General features: G+C 35.3%; 1 protein-coding gene and 1 non-coding gene across 11 annotated transcripts in view; both read right to left on the bottom strand.

The window, feature by feature from the left end:
* Nhe2 (Na[+]/H[+] hydrogen exchanger 2) overlaps positions 1-13078 on the bottom strand; it is a 46435-nt gene that overhangs the window by 28080 nt on the left and 5277 nt on the right. For 9 of the 10 annotated variants that reach the window (XM_076122693.1, XM_076122695.1, XM_076122700.1 and 6 more), the window contains exon 2: positions 634-922. In XM_076122693.1, the coding sequence (XP_075978808.1) occupies positions 634-744 (111 nt within the window). In that variant the 5' untranslated portion in view covers positions 745-922. The remainder of the gene's footprint in view (positions 1-633; positions 923-13078) is intronic. The other variant, XM_076122694.1, reaches the window with a different exon arrangement.
* TRNAK-UUU (transfer RNA lysine (anticodon UUU)) lies at positions 23-95 on the bottom strand. The gene has a single exon. It is a non-coding gene; the product is annotated as a tRNA-Lys (tRNA).

Genomic DNA, 13078 nt, shown 5'->3' with positions numbered 1-13078 from the left:
TTTCATAAACCAAAATGTTGTTCGCCCGAACAGGGACTTGAACCCTGGACCCTTGGATTAAAAGTCCAATGCTCTACCGACTGAGCTATCCGGGCCGTGAGAACTCAAGCTGAAACTACGGAATAGTGTCTAACGAAACGAAAGTTTTTATTAGCACAATACCCAAAATGGTTAATGGTTGTAACATTGTATTCAGGTAGTATACTGCTTTTCGACCATTACAATGTAGGTACTTCTCTGATGATAAGGCTGATTGTTACTGGTTCTTTTGCAAAAAAAATCGGTAACACTTTATTCAGGTACAATAGGTACATACATATACGTTTTTCTTTTACAGTATTTTGATTCCATGTCTTTTGAATATTATCTTGTTTTACTTTATCTCAAGTAGAGTTAATCTATTTTAAAATTGTGTAATTTTCGCTGTGCTTGTCGTGAATAATTTGTCTTACTATAGATAGCGAATTATTTATTTTTATTCTAATTACGAAGAAGAATAACAGGGCGATCGTTAAATTTAAAAACAATTCTTTATAACGAACAAAATTAATGTTAAACGAAGTTCAAGACTAATATTTAGTTTTGCGGAGCTTTATAATAATTGTAAAGTTTATAGCTGAAAGCGTTACTTACTTCAATAGGGGTGCATTGTGCACAGGACAGGAGGGCGGCGGCCACCGCCCACAAGAAGGCCGGCCTGCACGCGCGCCGGCTGAGGTTCACTCCGTGCTTCAATGACGTCATGATTGCGCACCACTATCTATCACTACCTTACGCACATTTACACACAATCACAAAATCACAGAATACTTGTCTATCAATGAGAAGCCATTCTCACTGTTCTCTGTACTGCACCTTCCACGATACAACGACGGTTTATAATGACATTATGCTCTAATCACACAATTCGCGATGCTGATAGCTGTAATGTACAATATATTTTACGCCTTATATGTTTTGTATAACGGTGAAGGTCTTGTGGTATGTCACTCGACAGAACAAGCACGTGTATGAAATACCGTTAAAATTATGTAAGAAGAGAAAATAGTTTTAGGCTATTCTCGATCACTCTTTCCACGGTTCAAGACAAAAATGTGACGAAAAAAGCAATAAATGGAAACAATATGTAGTAATAAATATTTTATTGTTTTTCATGTGAATATAAATTGTTTCTTAAAAGTTGATATTGTTATGCTTAAAGCCTTATCATATTATTTGGTGTGTAATTTTGCATTTTATTTGTTATAATATATTTGTATTAGGTAAGCTTATTATCCAAGGGTATTAGACCAAGCTAATACAGTTATATTTCTCATTAGATACTTTTTCTAGCTAAAGGTTTGACTGCCTCCGTGGCGCAGTGGTTTAGGTCACCACGCCGATACCACTGCATCGGGAGGTCGTGGGTTCGATTCCCACACGGGACAATTATTTGTGCGATCCACAAATAATTGTTTCGGGTCTGGTTGTGCTTTGTGTCCGTTGTTTGTATGTTTGTAAAAGTCCCCGCGACACAAGAGCAATTCTTAGTGCGGGAGTTGTAAAAAAAAAAAAAGGAAAGGAAAGGAAAGGTCCTTCTAAACATTAAACGAGAATTAATTACACAAATTTTATGAAAGGGATGTTGAATGTAGACTCTGGAATAAAATGTCTTTCTTTCCCATAAATAAAAATAATTTCAATAATATTTATTTAGAGGACTGACGTTAAAAGGTTTGTGTTTTTATGAAGACTCTACGATAAGATTAGTCGTACGTAAATAAAGAACACATTGTCATTAATCTATTCATAAAACAGATTTAAAACCACGTCTTGATTTACCAATAAAAAGCACTTAATTTCTGTTTAAGAAATCGTTAAACCTCAATGTTGAATACCGAAATTAAACTATTACTCAACAAAACTGTTTCAAACAATACTAAAATAAACTATACTTTATCTCTAGAGAAAAAAATAACCCTTTCAACCTTAGACTAAATTAGAAGAATAGAAAAAAGAAATTTAAAAAGCAAAGTTTGTTTACATTAATTTGCAAGAGGATCAGTGTTCTAAGCGAAAATAATCTTAATGTGATAGCGAGTGTGGGCGGGCGTCGGCTAGTCGCGCCTCACCCCCGAGGATGTTGACTCGAAGGACTTGAACAATGTCGTATTTATTAACTTTACATGGACGTCAGAGAATTGGCATTGATCCCACGAACATAAAGACACTTGATATTGTATCTACTTACACTATTTTATATAATAAGACCATTTTACAGAGCTCTAGTTTGTTCAATACAGTAGCGCAATTCTCTACAGTCAATACTATCCAAAATCAAGAGTTTGACATTTAAAATGTACTGCCAACATAGTTCTTACGGAACCCGGTAGAGGCGTTAAACAGATTTTCATGTAAAATTTCGCGATAGTTAGCCGTATGACAAGTCGGTAGTTGATAGTAGTAAGGAATCGAGCCACAGATTGCCTGTGTTTTAATTTTAGTTTTAGTTTCACCACGGTAAAGTTGTGAAATGAAAACATAACCGCATTCATAATGTAACGTGTTTTTCTTTATCATGTTTGTTTAAGTTACAATCAGTTACGTATTACTATAACACGCATGTATTGTGCAGCTATAGTAACTGCGAATAATCATTTGTATGCAAAAGATATTCAAACACACTGAATGAAGCCTAAACTAGAATTATAAGTACTTTTACTTTATTGTCTTATACAGTTGCAATATACAATTCCATCAATCGTAATCGTGTTATTTTATCTACTCCGAATCTATTATCAATCAATATTGTATCTTAGGAAGATTTATTACGATCCCGTCATAAAATCTGCGAATAGTTACTAAACAAATGCTAGAACTAAATGTTTCATTCAGTTCTGAAACTTATGAACAATTAACAAATATTATTACGCAAAGGATCTTAAACGTTATTGAAAATTAAAGGTCAGGATACCTTAGGTATCAGTTTACTCGACGTTTCGATCGAATCGCATCGAATATCACGAGTTGACCGTCCGTAAGTCAGCCTGCAATATTATTTAACTTTCATTCGCATTTAAGACCCATTACATTACAATATTATGCGTACAAGTCACAAGAGTTTAAAATCGTTAAATAACATTAGAAACTTCCTGAAATCTAAAAGCGCCTGATGGTAATAATTAGCAATTTATTTACGAAAGTAAGTCCATCAATAAAAACATCAATCATAAAATTATTCCCTTCGTCGAATTGATTATTTTTGGTAGTGCATAACTGTGCCAGCGCTATTAATGCACTAACTATATTTAACCAAACACGTGAGCACTTGAAATGCACGTGTTCGTAGTTTGTTCTGTCAGACGCAGTTTGTAAATAAATCGAAACGTTGTAGGAACCGATTAAAAGGGTCGTAAAGTGTACGTCACTACCTACATTTGCATGGCGCATATTTAATAGGATTCAGTAAACAATCGTTACTGTATGTTCGTGAATATTTCATACGTTGTTTATCACTTACGCTCAACTCAATTACAGTTCGACAGTCTATAATTAATTGGACTATTTATTATGTTTGTTGAATTTACTCACAATTTATACATGATTCCACCCGCTTCGCCCGCACAGAATTTTACCCCCTCCGGAGCGGAATTTCCACAAATCCTCTCCTAGCGTTAAAACCCATACAAAAAAAAAAGTTATTAAATAAATAAACTACCGCTAAATGTACTCAGAAACCGGGGTTTAGTACTCGTCTACACTTTCTAAGGAATCTTCATACCAAATTTCATCTTTCTACGCCCAGTAGTTTCGGCTGCGCGTTGTCCATCAGTCAGTCAGCAATGGAATCATGATCACATGCAACTTCAGTATCGCCTCCCAAAATATCACGAGAAGTCTGTGTATAGATTGTTATTTAGAGTGGACTATCTATAATGATCATCAGTCAGGTTGATATAGGTCCTGTGGCTAAACGCTAAACTTTTCCGCTTGAAATATTCTTTGTACCCTTGACCGCATTGCCGCACCCGGCTCACCCGTCTCCCTTAGACGCACAATCTACTCAAATTTATAACCCGTAGGAAACCGACGGCCGCCCATCCTTATGGGGACGTGCCCTACTTGTGTCAATGTTTTACACCACCACGTGCCTCCCAGTAATAGAACCTTAACTCATGAAACTTTAAACCTACATAAACTGTTTATACGAAATTTATTTTTAAAAGCGTTGGTCTAAAACTGTGTATATAAACTATCTACCAGAAGTTTTTTAAATAGCAGTTCATATTATGATTGATTGTTTGCTTTACTAAATAAACCCTTTTAATAGCAGTCAGCTACTAAAATGAAATCACTACGATATAAATACAACGATAACCATAACAAAGTTACTAACTATAACTACCCTACTGAATATGGCAGATTCTCCACACTGTTCAAGAATACAGCAGACACCCCCAGTGAATAACAATAACCACTTAATCCCTTCTTGTAAAACGGGGTCTGAGTTTCATGGTAATTCTCGAACAAGCCATTCACACGTACAGCTAATCTTTTAAATAAAATTGCCATAAAATTTTCCAAGCAATCAAGTGCAAGTATAAGCTTTAAAGAATTGAACAGTTGAGTGGTCTTTCGAATGTCGCATGTGTACTGCATTGGCCTTGAACTTGCGTACTGGCAGGTACATACATAACGTATCTACGGCTCACGTTGCCCGTTGCCAACTGCTGAAGATTTGCTACACAGCTCCAGCAAAATTGTTTATATTTAGAATTCCACCCTCCAGTCACGTTTAGTGCCGAACAATTTAGTCGGCTTCAATTACGTATGTCCTGACCATGGTTCAGATTACTCTGTATGAAATTGAAAGCTATTTCTATTTTGGTATACTTTAGTTTAGTTTAAATTGTTAAACAACTCGCTGAAACGAAATTCTTTGGATATTGCTTCAATTATTTGTCGAAGCAAAAGGAGCAATAATTCAGTTAAGCGGATTAGTGACCGCAATAAAATATCGATCAGCCGAAACGTCGCCGCTCACAATTTAGTCTGCGACTATAAAAAAGTACTGAGTATACCTATTTGTTCCAAAACAATGTGTCGTTTTTTATGAAGTCATTAAACAGTTGCTTTATCATAGGCCAATCAAAATGTAATCAAGTATTTTATACCTACACACCAAATGACTTACACGAAGGGACATCAAATGCGTCATTTCATATTGCGTACTTATAGACTGCTCCATTATTCAAATGTAAATTAATTGTCTCCGTCTTTTAATTTAGGCATCCTGTTTTAATGCCTTCTAATTTTCACCCAGCTCAAACACTTAATTGCCCCTTGTCTATGTTAAAGAAACCTTATTGTCGAGACCATATCGTAGTCCTCAATTCGTAATTTTCCATTATTGGTTCAACACTCATTATACAAACAAAGTAATGAGGTAACTTTGTAACCAAAAGCTTTACAGAAAAAACACTTTTCAATTTCACGTTTGTGATTGATCACGTAACGCCTTACACAATTTCCGGTAAACATTAACATAATTATTGTAACAAAGATTGAAATGTAACAAATTACGCCCTTGTTTGTACACACGGGTATAAAAACGTTTGAAGTAGGCTTGAAAAAGTAAACAGGTGTCGTGTTCCATGACAATATGCAGTTCAAGGGCGGGGTGGACGATGCAGCGGCCGCGGTCGTGTGTGACACACAAAGCTTCGTTCATTATTTACACCAGATTGGACTACTAACTGAGTTTACCACCACAATACAGCCTTCCTACATGTCATGTATAGTATATCTTTTTCCCTGCCCAGAAACCGGTGAGGAACTTTAAAGCGTCAAAAAACAGTCTAAAGTTGGGTTGTTGCCAATATTTTTTGCTTCGCTCCTACTTATTGTGTAAGTACTGTGCAGTAGTTTATACAATAAAAATTAAAGCTGTATACAAATGCATTGTAACAAATTCACATTCGTTTTCAAGTAAATAATTTCATGGAGAAATTTTAATTTGCTTTGCGACTTCAACCTTGATAACGGAGCATATTTATTTTGTACAGTAAATACATTTAGTTTTCTTTTATCGATATGACTGGCCTTCAGACACACTAATCAATCAAGTATGTCTAACGAGGCACGTAAACTTGGAGCCTACTTGTACAGAACAGTCTGAAACTACCGATCTGGGTAACTTCACCGTTAGTTTACACGAAGGGATACTGGAATAATTTACGATCCACGATATGAAGTAGGTCACACGTTATACGCTGTAGTTCAAGACGAATGGACCATGGCGCAACATTTATGTATAGTAATGTGTACACATCACCGTAAATCGGGCGTATTTCTGGCTGGAATAAACAAACAGGTTTTAATCTACCTCTTTGTGAAAAATGACGCCATTTCGCTTTGTTTTTCTAGTTGTATTCTTATCTACATCTTTATATGAAAATAACTTTTAGACGTTTATTCTTTTTTTACTATTAAAAGCATTAAACAGTTGGGTAATCTAGATTCTGTAGTGGTTGAATAAAAAATCAAAGCAGTTTTCTTTTAAGTAGTTTGCCTGTGCCACTTATCCAAGCGGTATTGGTTCAAAGCTATTGTAGAGTCCTCGAGCTTAATGGGGAATAAAAGGAAAACGGTGAAGAGGTTTTCATCCCGCACAAGTTGTAAAATCAACTCAAATAAAAGGTTAACTATGGCTCGGGGACTCCGCAAATCTTGTTAAAATAAACTTTGTTCAATGATAATTAACATTTTATCCCGGAAGGTATATTTAACACTGATAAAAAGTATAATACCCTTTTGAAATTGGCCGACTAGACTAATATTCGGTAGAAAAAAATAAAAAAGTCGGAAGATCTCCATTTTATAAATAGCTTACAAGATAACATAATCCTGAACTTTTGCTAAAATAAAATTAACTTCCACATTATCTCAAGAACATGTAGAGAAGGAAAGTTATGAATATGCAGAGAACACTAACTACATAAGTTCATACATACTTCAGGTTTAAGAGAAACTTTAGCTAAAGGAGATGCTTTACTCAAAAGAGCTAGAACAGAAATGAGAAAGTTTATAAAATGTTGTATAATTTTCACAACATGCACTTGGACAGTACGGTGTACTCAAGAATTTCTGTATCAATGAGATACCCAGACATTTTGTGGGAAAAATAACATATCGCTTATATTTCCACGAGCCGTACCTACTTGGTCAGCGATCAAGCCACAGTCACATTTCGGGAAAAGACCCTTTCCCATCAGTGGGACAGTAGCTGGTTAAATTTATACATATACATTGGGTTGCTGAGTTTTCCTTACATGATCAGTGCGTCTTTTACCAGGGTCTCAAATATTAAATATGCTATGCAATATTTACTAATTAATTTATCCCGTTACATAGAGTGTAATTTAGCGGAGAACTAGGGCAACTCGGTATAATATCAGTAAACAGCACGTCTCAGCTCACCCGCGCAAGCAAACATTGTTTCCTAAGCCATTAATTGGACGAACTCCCCGTGACATTTAATTACACATTACAGGCCTATTTTAGATGAAGAATTAGGGTGAAGTACGTGACATTATAGCCTCTAATACAGGTACCTATATTAAATTTTATTTCATTACATTATGACTCAAATTTCTTTAAAAACTTAATATAATATGTTGAATGTTGAGGCACACAAAACAATAGTACCTACAATTGCAGTTGAAAGAATTAGTCCACGACTCTTTTATATGTTTAGAAACAAAGCTTTCATTGTAGTCTACGACCTCTAGTAGCACAGTTTTCCATACACTAGATTTTAATCAAAAAAGCATACCGATAATAAAGCTCACGACTTCACACACGACTTCACGACATCAACTATTGTTATTTGAAAACCACACAATATCACCAGTTTTTAGCTGTTTAGAAATGGCATATATAAAAGTACTAGCTTTTACCCGTGACTTCGTCCGCCACCTGAATTTTCCCATGGAAATGCGTCATTATCCCGGGGTAAAAATTAGCCTATGTCCTTTCTCGGGTATCAAAATATCTCCATACCAAATTTCATTCAAATTGGTTCAGTAGTTTAGGCGTGATTGAGTAACAGACAGACAGATAGAGTTACTTTCGCATTTATTATATTAGTATGGATAACAGTGGAAAGTATTAAAATGCTATTTGCTATAAATTCTATTTGTTCTTCTTTACAACTGTTTAATATTAATGCAACATTCAAATTCAAACGGTACCTAAGTTAAAACGACAGAGATTTAATCTAGATGTTCACCGACACATACAATTGGATAAGGTAAACGAGCGGTGGTGCTCGCTACATTATGTACTGCAAGTGGGGTTATGTCGTTAAATATGTAGCGATGAAGCTAGAGGGACACACGACAGCTAAGCTTTGCTTACGTGGAAAAGACTACTAACTACAACTGGTAGAAAATCTTTAAAACAATAACAAATCTAAACTAAGAATGCAGCAGTCGAATGTGTTTCTGCAGAATAATGACGCGGTTACTTCTTTGTAGTCTATTTGTAACTTGCGATAATATCAGATCTTATCTCTTGTGTTAAGTGTTTTGCTTACATTCGAGTGTATTTTACAATTCTTTTGATTTACGATAACAGATGATATTTTTTTCATACAAGAACGTCGACTCAATTATGTAATTGAAAATGGGTCGTAATAGTTCTAACATTAATGCATAGTTTATAAACTGACTCACGGTTTGTTTGTGCATCGTAACCAAATAACCTTTAGTTAGAAGCCAGTAATCAACAACAGAATTTCCAGTTACAATGAAGAATGGAAAAGCATTACTAGTTTGAACTACCGATCTAAACCGGGCCACATGATACAGACAGACGGGGGAGACATAAACTGCCTGCCACCTCCGTCACCTGCCTATGTTCCCACACAATTCATTCGAATGTCAACCGAACGAAACTTACCTTCGGCACCCCACTATAATTTCGATATCGTGTATCAAATTACAACATTTATTTTTTTAGGAAAATGGCTGGCTGTTCTTAGGAAAATATTAATAATATATGGGTTGTAGTCTCGGCTTCTCTTTTAATAGAGCCGGGTGTATCCTCCCGGGAAGCTCCATTATCGTAGCTTATTTTATGAACTGATGTTGAGCTATCAACGGGATTATATTTGCTCAATATTTTTTTAGGATCCTTATTGAATTTTAGTATTAAAAAGGAAGGTTTAAATAAAACATCCGTATTTGAATAGAGCTATAAATGGAAATGGTGCTGAGATAGCTCCGGGCGATTCTTTAGCCGCGTTAATTACATCAATTCACCGGCTCCAGGAAACATAAAAATACCTCAAGCTAACCTCAGGCGGGTTACCTTCTTCGTACTCAAACTTAAGATAACAATAACACAAATATTTATGAGCGAGCCAGCGGTTATTTATGGTTATTTGAAGCAGGCAAAGGGCGCGCACCGAAAGGCCTGCCTATAAAGAGTTTATTCGGATTATGTAAAGATCAAAGAGACTAGTGAAATTCATGGAAACATGAAATAAACAAGGTTAGCAACAATTGGGACATCTACAAGCAAGTTATGCCACTGTGAAGATAATCTGCTTACGCTGACGACCGGACACGACCGCAAGTGATTGCGGAATAGTCCCTTTGAAAACAGAATCTGTGCTTCTTTTTTATCCGGATGAACGTCATAAAGTAACGGACAAGATATGACATGTCAACGATAGTCGTAAAATATGATCCGAACACCGTTTTTATAAAGAAACCGATGAAAAACGATGCAATTTATTTGAAAGACAATATTTTTAATACCAGCTTCTTTATTCTTCTTACTAAAAAGTGTTAACCGAATCTTTACGAATATTAGTAAACTTTTACGGCAAAATTACAGTTATTTTCTAGGAATTAACTAATGAATATATAAGGTTTACCTACTACATATCTTTCTAAGTTTCTCAGGGGTAATATAAAAATGCTTTCATATTAGGTACGTGACAAAGATTTGTTGTTAGAAAACTGTTATGATACACAGTTTTTCTACCACACAGACAAAGAACGAACAGAAACGTGTTCAAAAGGAAATGTTCAATGATTGGACATAACTCGTTAGTAACGCCATAATAGTTGACAGTAGTTTCAAACAAACTTCCCTCGGGAATATGGACGCCCTTTCAACGGCTTGCGAAGCTTTCAACTATTGCATTAATAAATTATTTGCTACGATGTTCACCTTTTTGTTAGGGGTTCTTTAGTATTGATCTTTTTAATAGCAGACTTAATAGAATAGATAAATTTTGTATTGAGCGACAATTATGTTATCAAACATCAGATTTTAGTGACCATAGACGAGAGTTTCGGAAAAAAGTATTTTGTCATAGACAACGAATGAAAGGAGTGCACCTTTAGCAGTATTGTTTATTGGTTTTAGTTGCTATAAAATCGTGAAAAGCGCACTGATGATAGTTTTCATAAAACGAGAAAGACGTAAAATATTGGAAGAGCAGATATTTCTCTTTGATACGACCTGCTTACTTAAAAGAGCGTTCAGTGACTCGGAAAACGATTGATAGCGAGAAGAAAATAGAATACTGAACATCACTTTCGAACTATTTATTTGTTGAAAACTGTTGCTCGTTATATCAGGTGCATACTTGTGAACTATTACTCCAAATATTTTAGCGTAGATATTTTCCTACACGTGTGCATCTCCGTCGTGGGCGAAAAGTCTGACTCAATGGAATTACCGGTGATACATCTAGCTCATTTGCGAACTGTTGGCAATATCTCGTCGCATATTTGACATTTGAACATAGAAATGAGTTATCTTAGTCATAGAGTGAGTCTGAACTATATTGTTGTTTGATTAATCTTTGAAATAAACGCCGGATTTACTTTATTCTTGTGAAAATGATCGACACCACAAACACAATAAAATTAAGTTTCTTGTACATCTAGTTACTTATGCACACTACAGACGCACTACTTACTCTATCGGAGTCTTAAGTATACCTTTACATAGTTGAATTCCAAAAAAAAAATTGTTTGATAGTTCCAAAAAGTTGGGATTTCCTTCATTGATTAATCGGTTTCAAAGTTCTGTTGTGATATCTTAGCAAACAAAACTAAAAAAACATGTTCAAAACAATTTATTTCTTTTTGAAAAAGTTATTAATAGCTAAAACCACTCTGACAGAATAGTGAAATGAAATTATATCGCAAACAAGTCGAGATTTTAAATTGTGTTGTCTGTTTCCGATGCACTCGCCGCTCGCCGCGCGCGTCGAACGCAGTGGATTAACCCAGCAGTGTCGATGCAAACCTTTCACGTTATAACTCAATATAACCTTGTTTACTTTCCATATAGCTATCTATCTACTTTATATTTATAACGGATATTCTTCTGCTGAGTTTGGAAATATTGAGCTTTGTACTTGGTTTGTTTTGTCCTGGTTGGTGGTTTTAGGAGATTTCGTTTCATAAATCACTAACTGGAATAAGCTGTATAATCCGCCTTCCTAATTGACAAAATCTATGACTAGCACTAAAGTTTTTAACCGTAAGTTTATATGTGGGCCCATATATGGTATAAACCTTTGATATCGTGTTACTTATTTCTGAATAAAGTATAACATGAATATTAATACACTTAAATGACAATTAAATATCTTGTAGTACCATATACGAGCCAACTTGCAATAGAACGTTAATTTTCTGTCGTTACTTACATAACTAAATGTGATTTACATTTAGTTAGGTATGTAATGAGAACTTTAATCTCAGTTCTCATTGACTCTTACATAGGTCGCATTTTAAAAAGTCTAGTCTAATTAAAAACACTATTAAAACCTACGTAATTAAATAAAAACATGGCTGCCTATTTTCAATTATTCACCACGCGAGTTTTAGGCAAGGCCATATTAAAATAATATTTGAAATAGAAGCGGGTCAAGTTATGAAACCGTTTTATATTTTTAAAATGCCGGCAATAATATTAAAATACCGCAATCTGGAGTTACATTGAAGGAAGGAATAATAAAGCAAAAGTTTTCGATCAATCAAATCAACAGGGCAATTGAATTTAATTTGAATCGATCGAGCAAAGCTCCACGGTCAAGGGTTGAATAGGTAACGCTATAAATATATCAAGGTCTTGTAAAATCTACAGACTGAAGTCAGCGAAATCGCTGCAAAGAACCTCCCAGGCTGTCCGTGTATCAGCTCGCTTTTGGTTAAACGTCAACTCCTCGACTCCCAACCCCCCTTCCAATGAACATTTACGATGAAGAAACATAGTTCTTGTGCTTAGACTGACCAACCAATCCAAGTTCTAAGCTTATGTTAATAATGTGCTATAACGACAGCATTATAAAGCAGTAGACGAAAATTGCACTTGGAAGTAAATTTTTGACCTTAATTCTGTGATTATCATAGTCACTTATTTACTTTTAAAATGTCATTTACAAAGCGCCTACTGATTTTTTCTTAGAATACTCGTAACTAGCGTAATAGGTACAAATTAAAAAGAATTATCTTACAGGAATGAATAAGAGGTCTCAAAACAACGAACATTAAACACTAGGTCATTTTTGTCGTGTCAATTAATTTATGTTTTCCTTCAAAAGCTTGCATGACATTGTGATATTTAGCTCTAGTCCAAACAAATGTAACACGTAGGCGATTGACTATCGATCGTTACTTTAATACGACGTGAATGTTTTGCCGATAACTGGTTCAATCCAATCTGATTTACAGAGGTCACCGGTTTGTGAAATGATTGGTTTTGGCTTCCGTGGACAGTGGCACACGTCCACTGCCATCGCGCTCCCAATAGTTAATTGAGTTAATCGTAGGAATAAGCAGTAACAAACTCTTATTTCAGTAGCTCGATGCTCTACTACTATAGACTACAAGATAAATTTTACACGAAAATCTGTTTAGCGCCTCTACCGGACTCCGTTAGAACTATTGTGGCGTCAAACTTTCGATACTCGATAGTACCTGTACGAATCTGATTGTAGAGAATTGCGCTACAGACCACTTTGTATTTGTCTTCTCATTTGGCTTTAAATAGTAGGTGTAAAGCTTAA

The sequence above is a fragment of the Anticarsia gemmatalis genome, chromosome 14 (assembly GCF_050436995.1).
Source record: "Anticarsia gemmatalis isolate Benzon Research Colony breed Stoneville strain chromosome 14, ilAntGemm2 primary, whole genome shotgun sequence".
Classification (NCBI taxonomy): domain Eukaryota; kingdom Metazoa; phylum Arthropoda; class Insecta; order Lepidoptera; family Erebidae; genus Anticarsia; species Anticarsia gemmatalis.
Note: the sequence above shows the minus strand (reverse complement) of the source record. Positions and strands in the feature narration are given on the sequence as shown.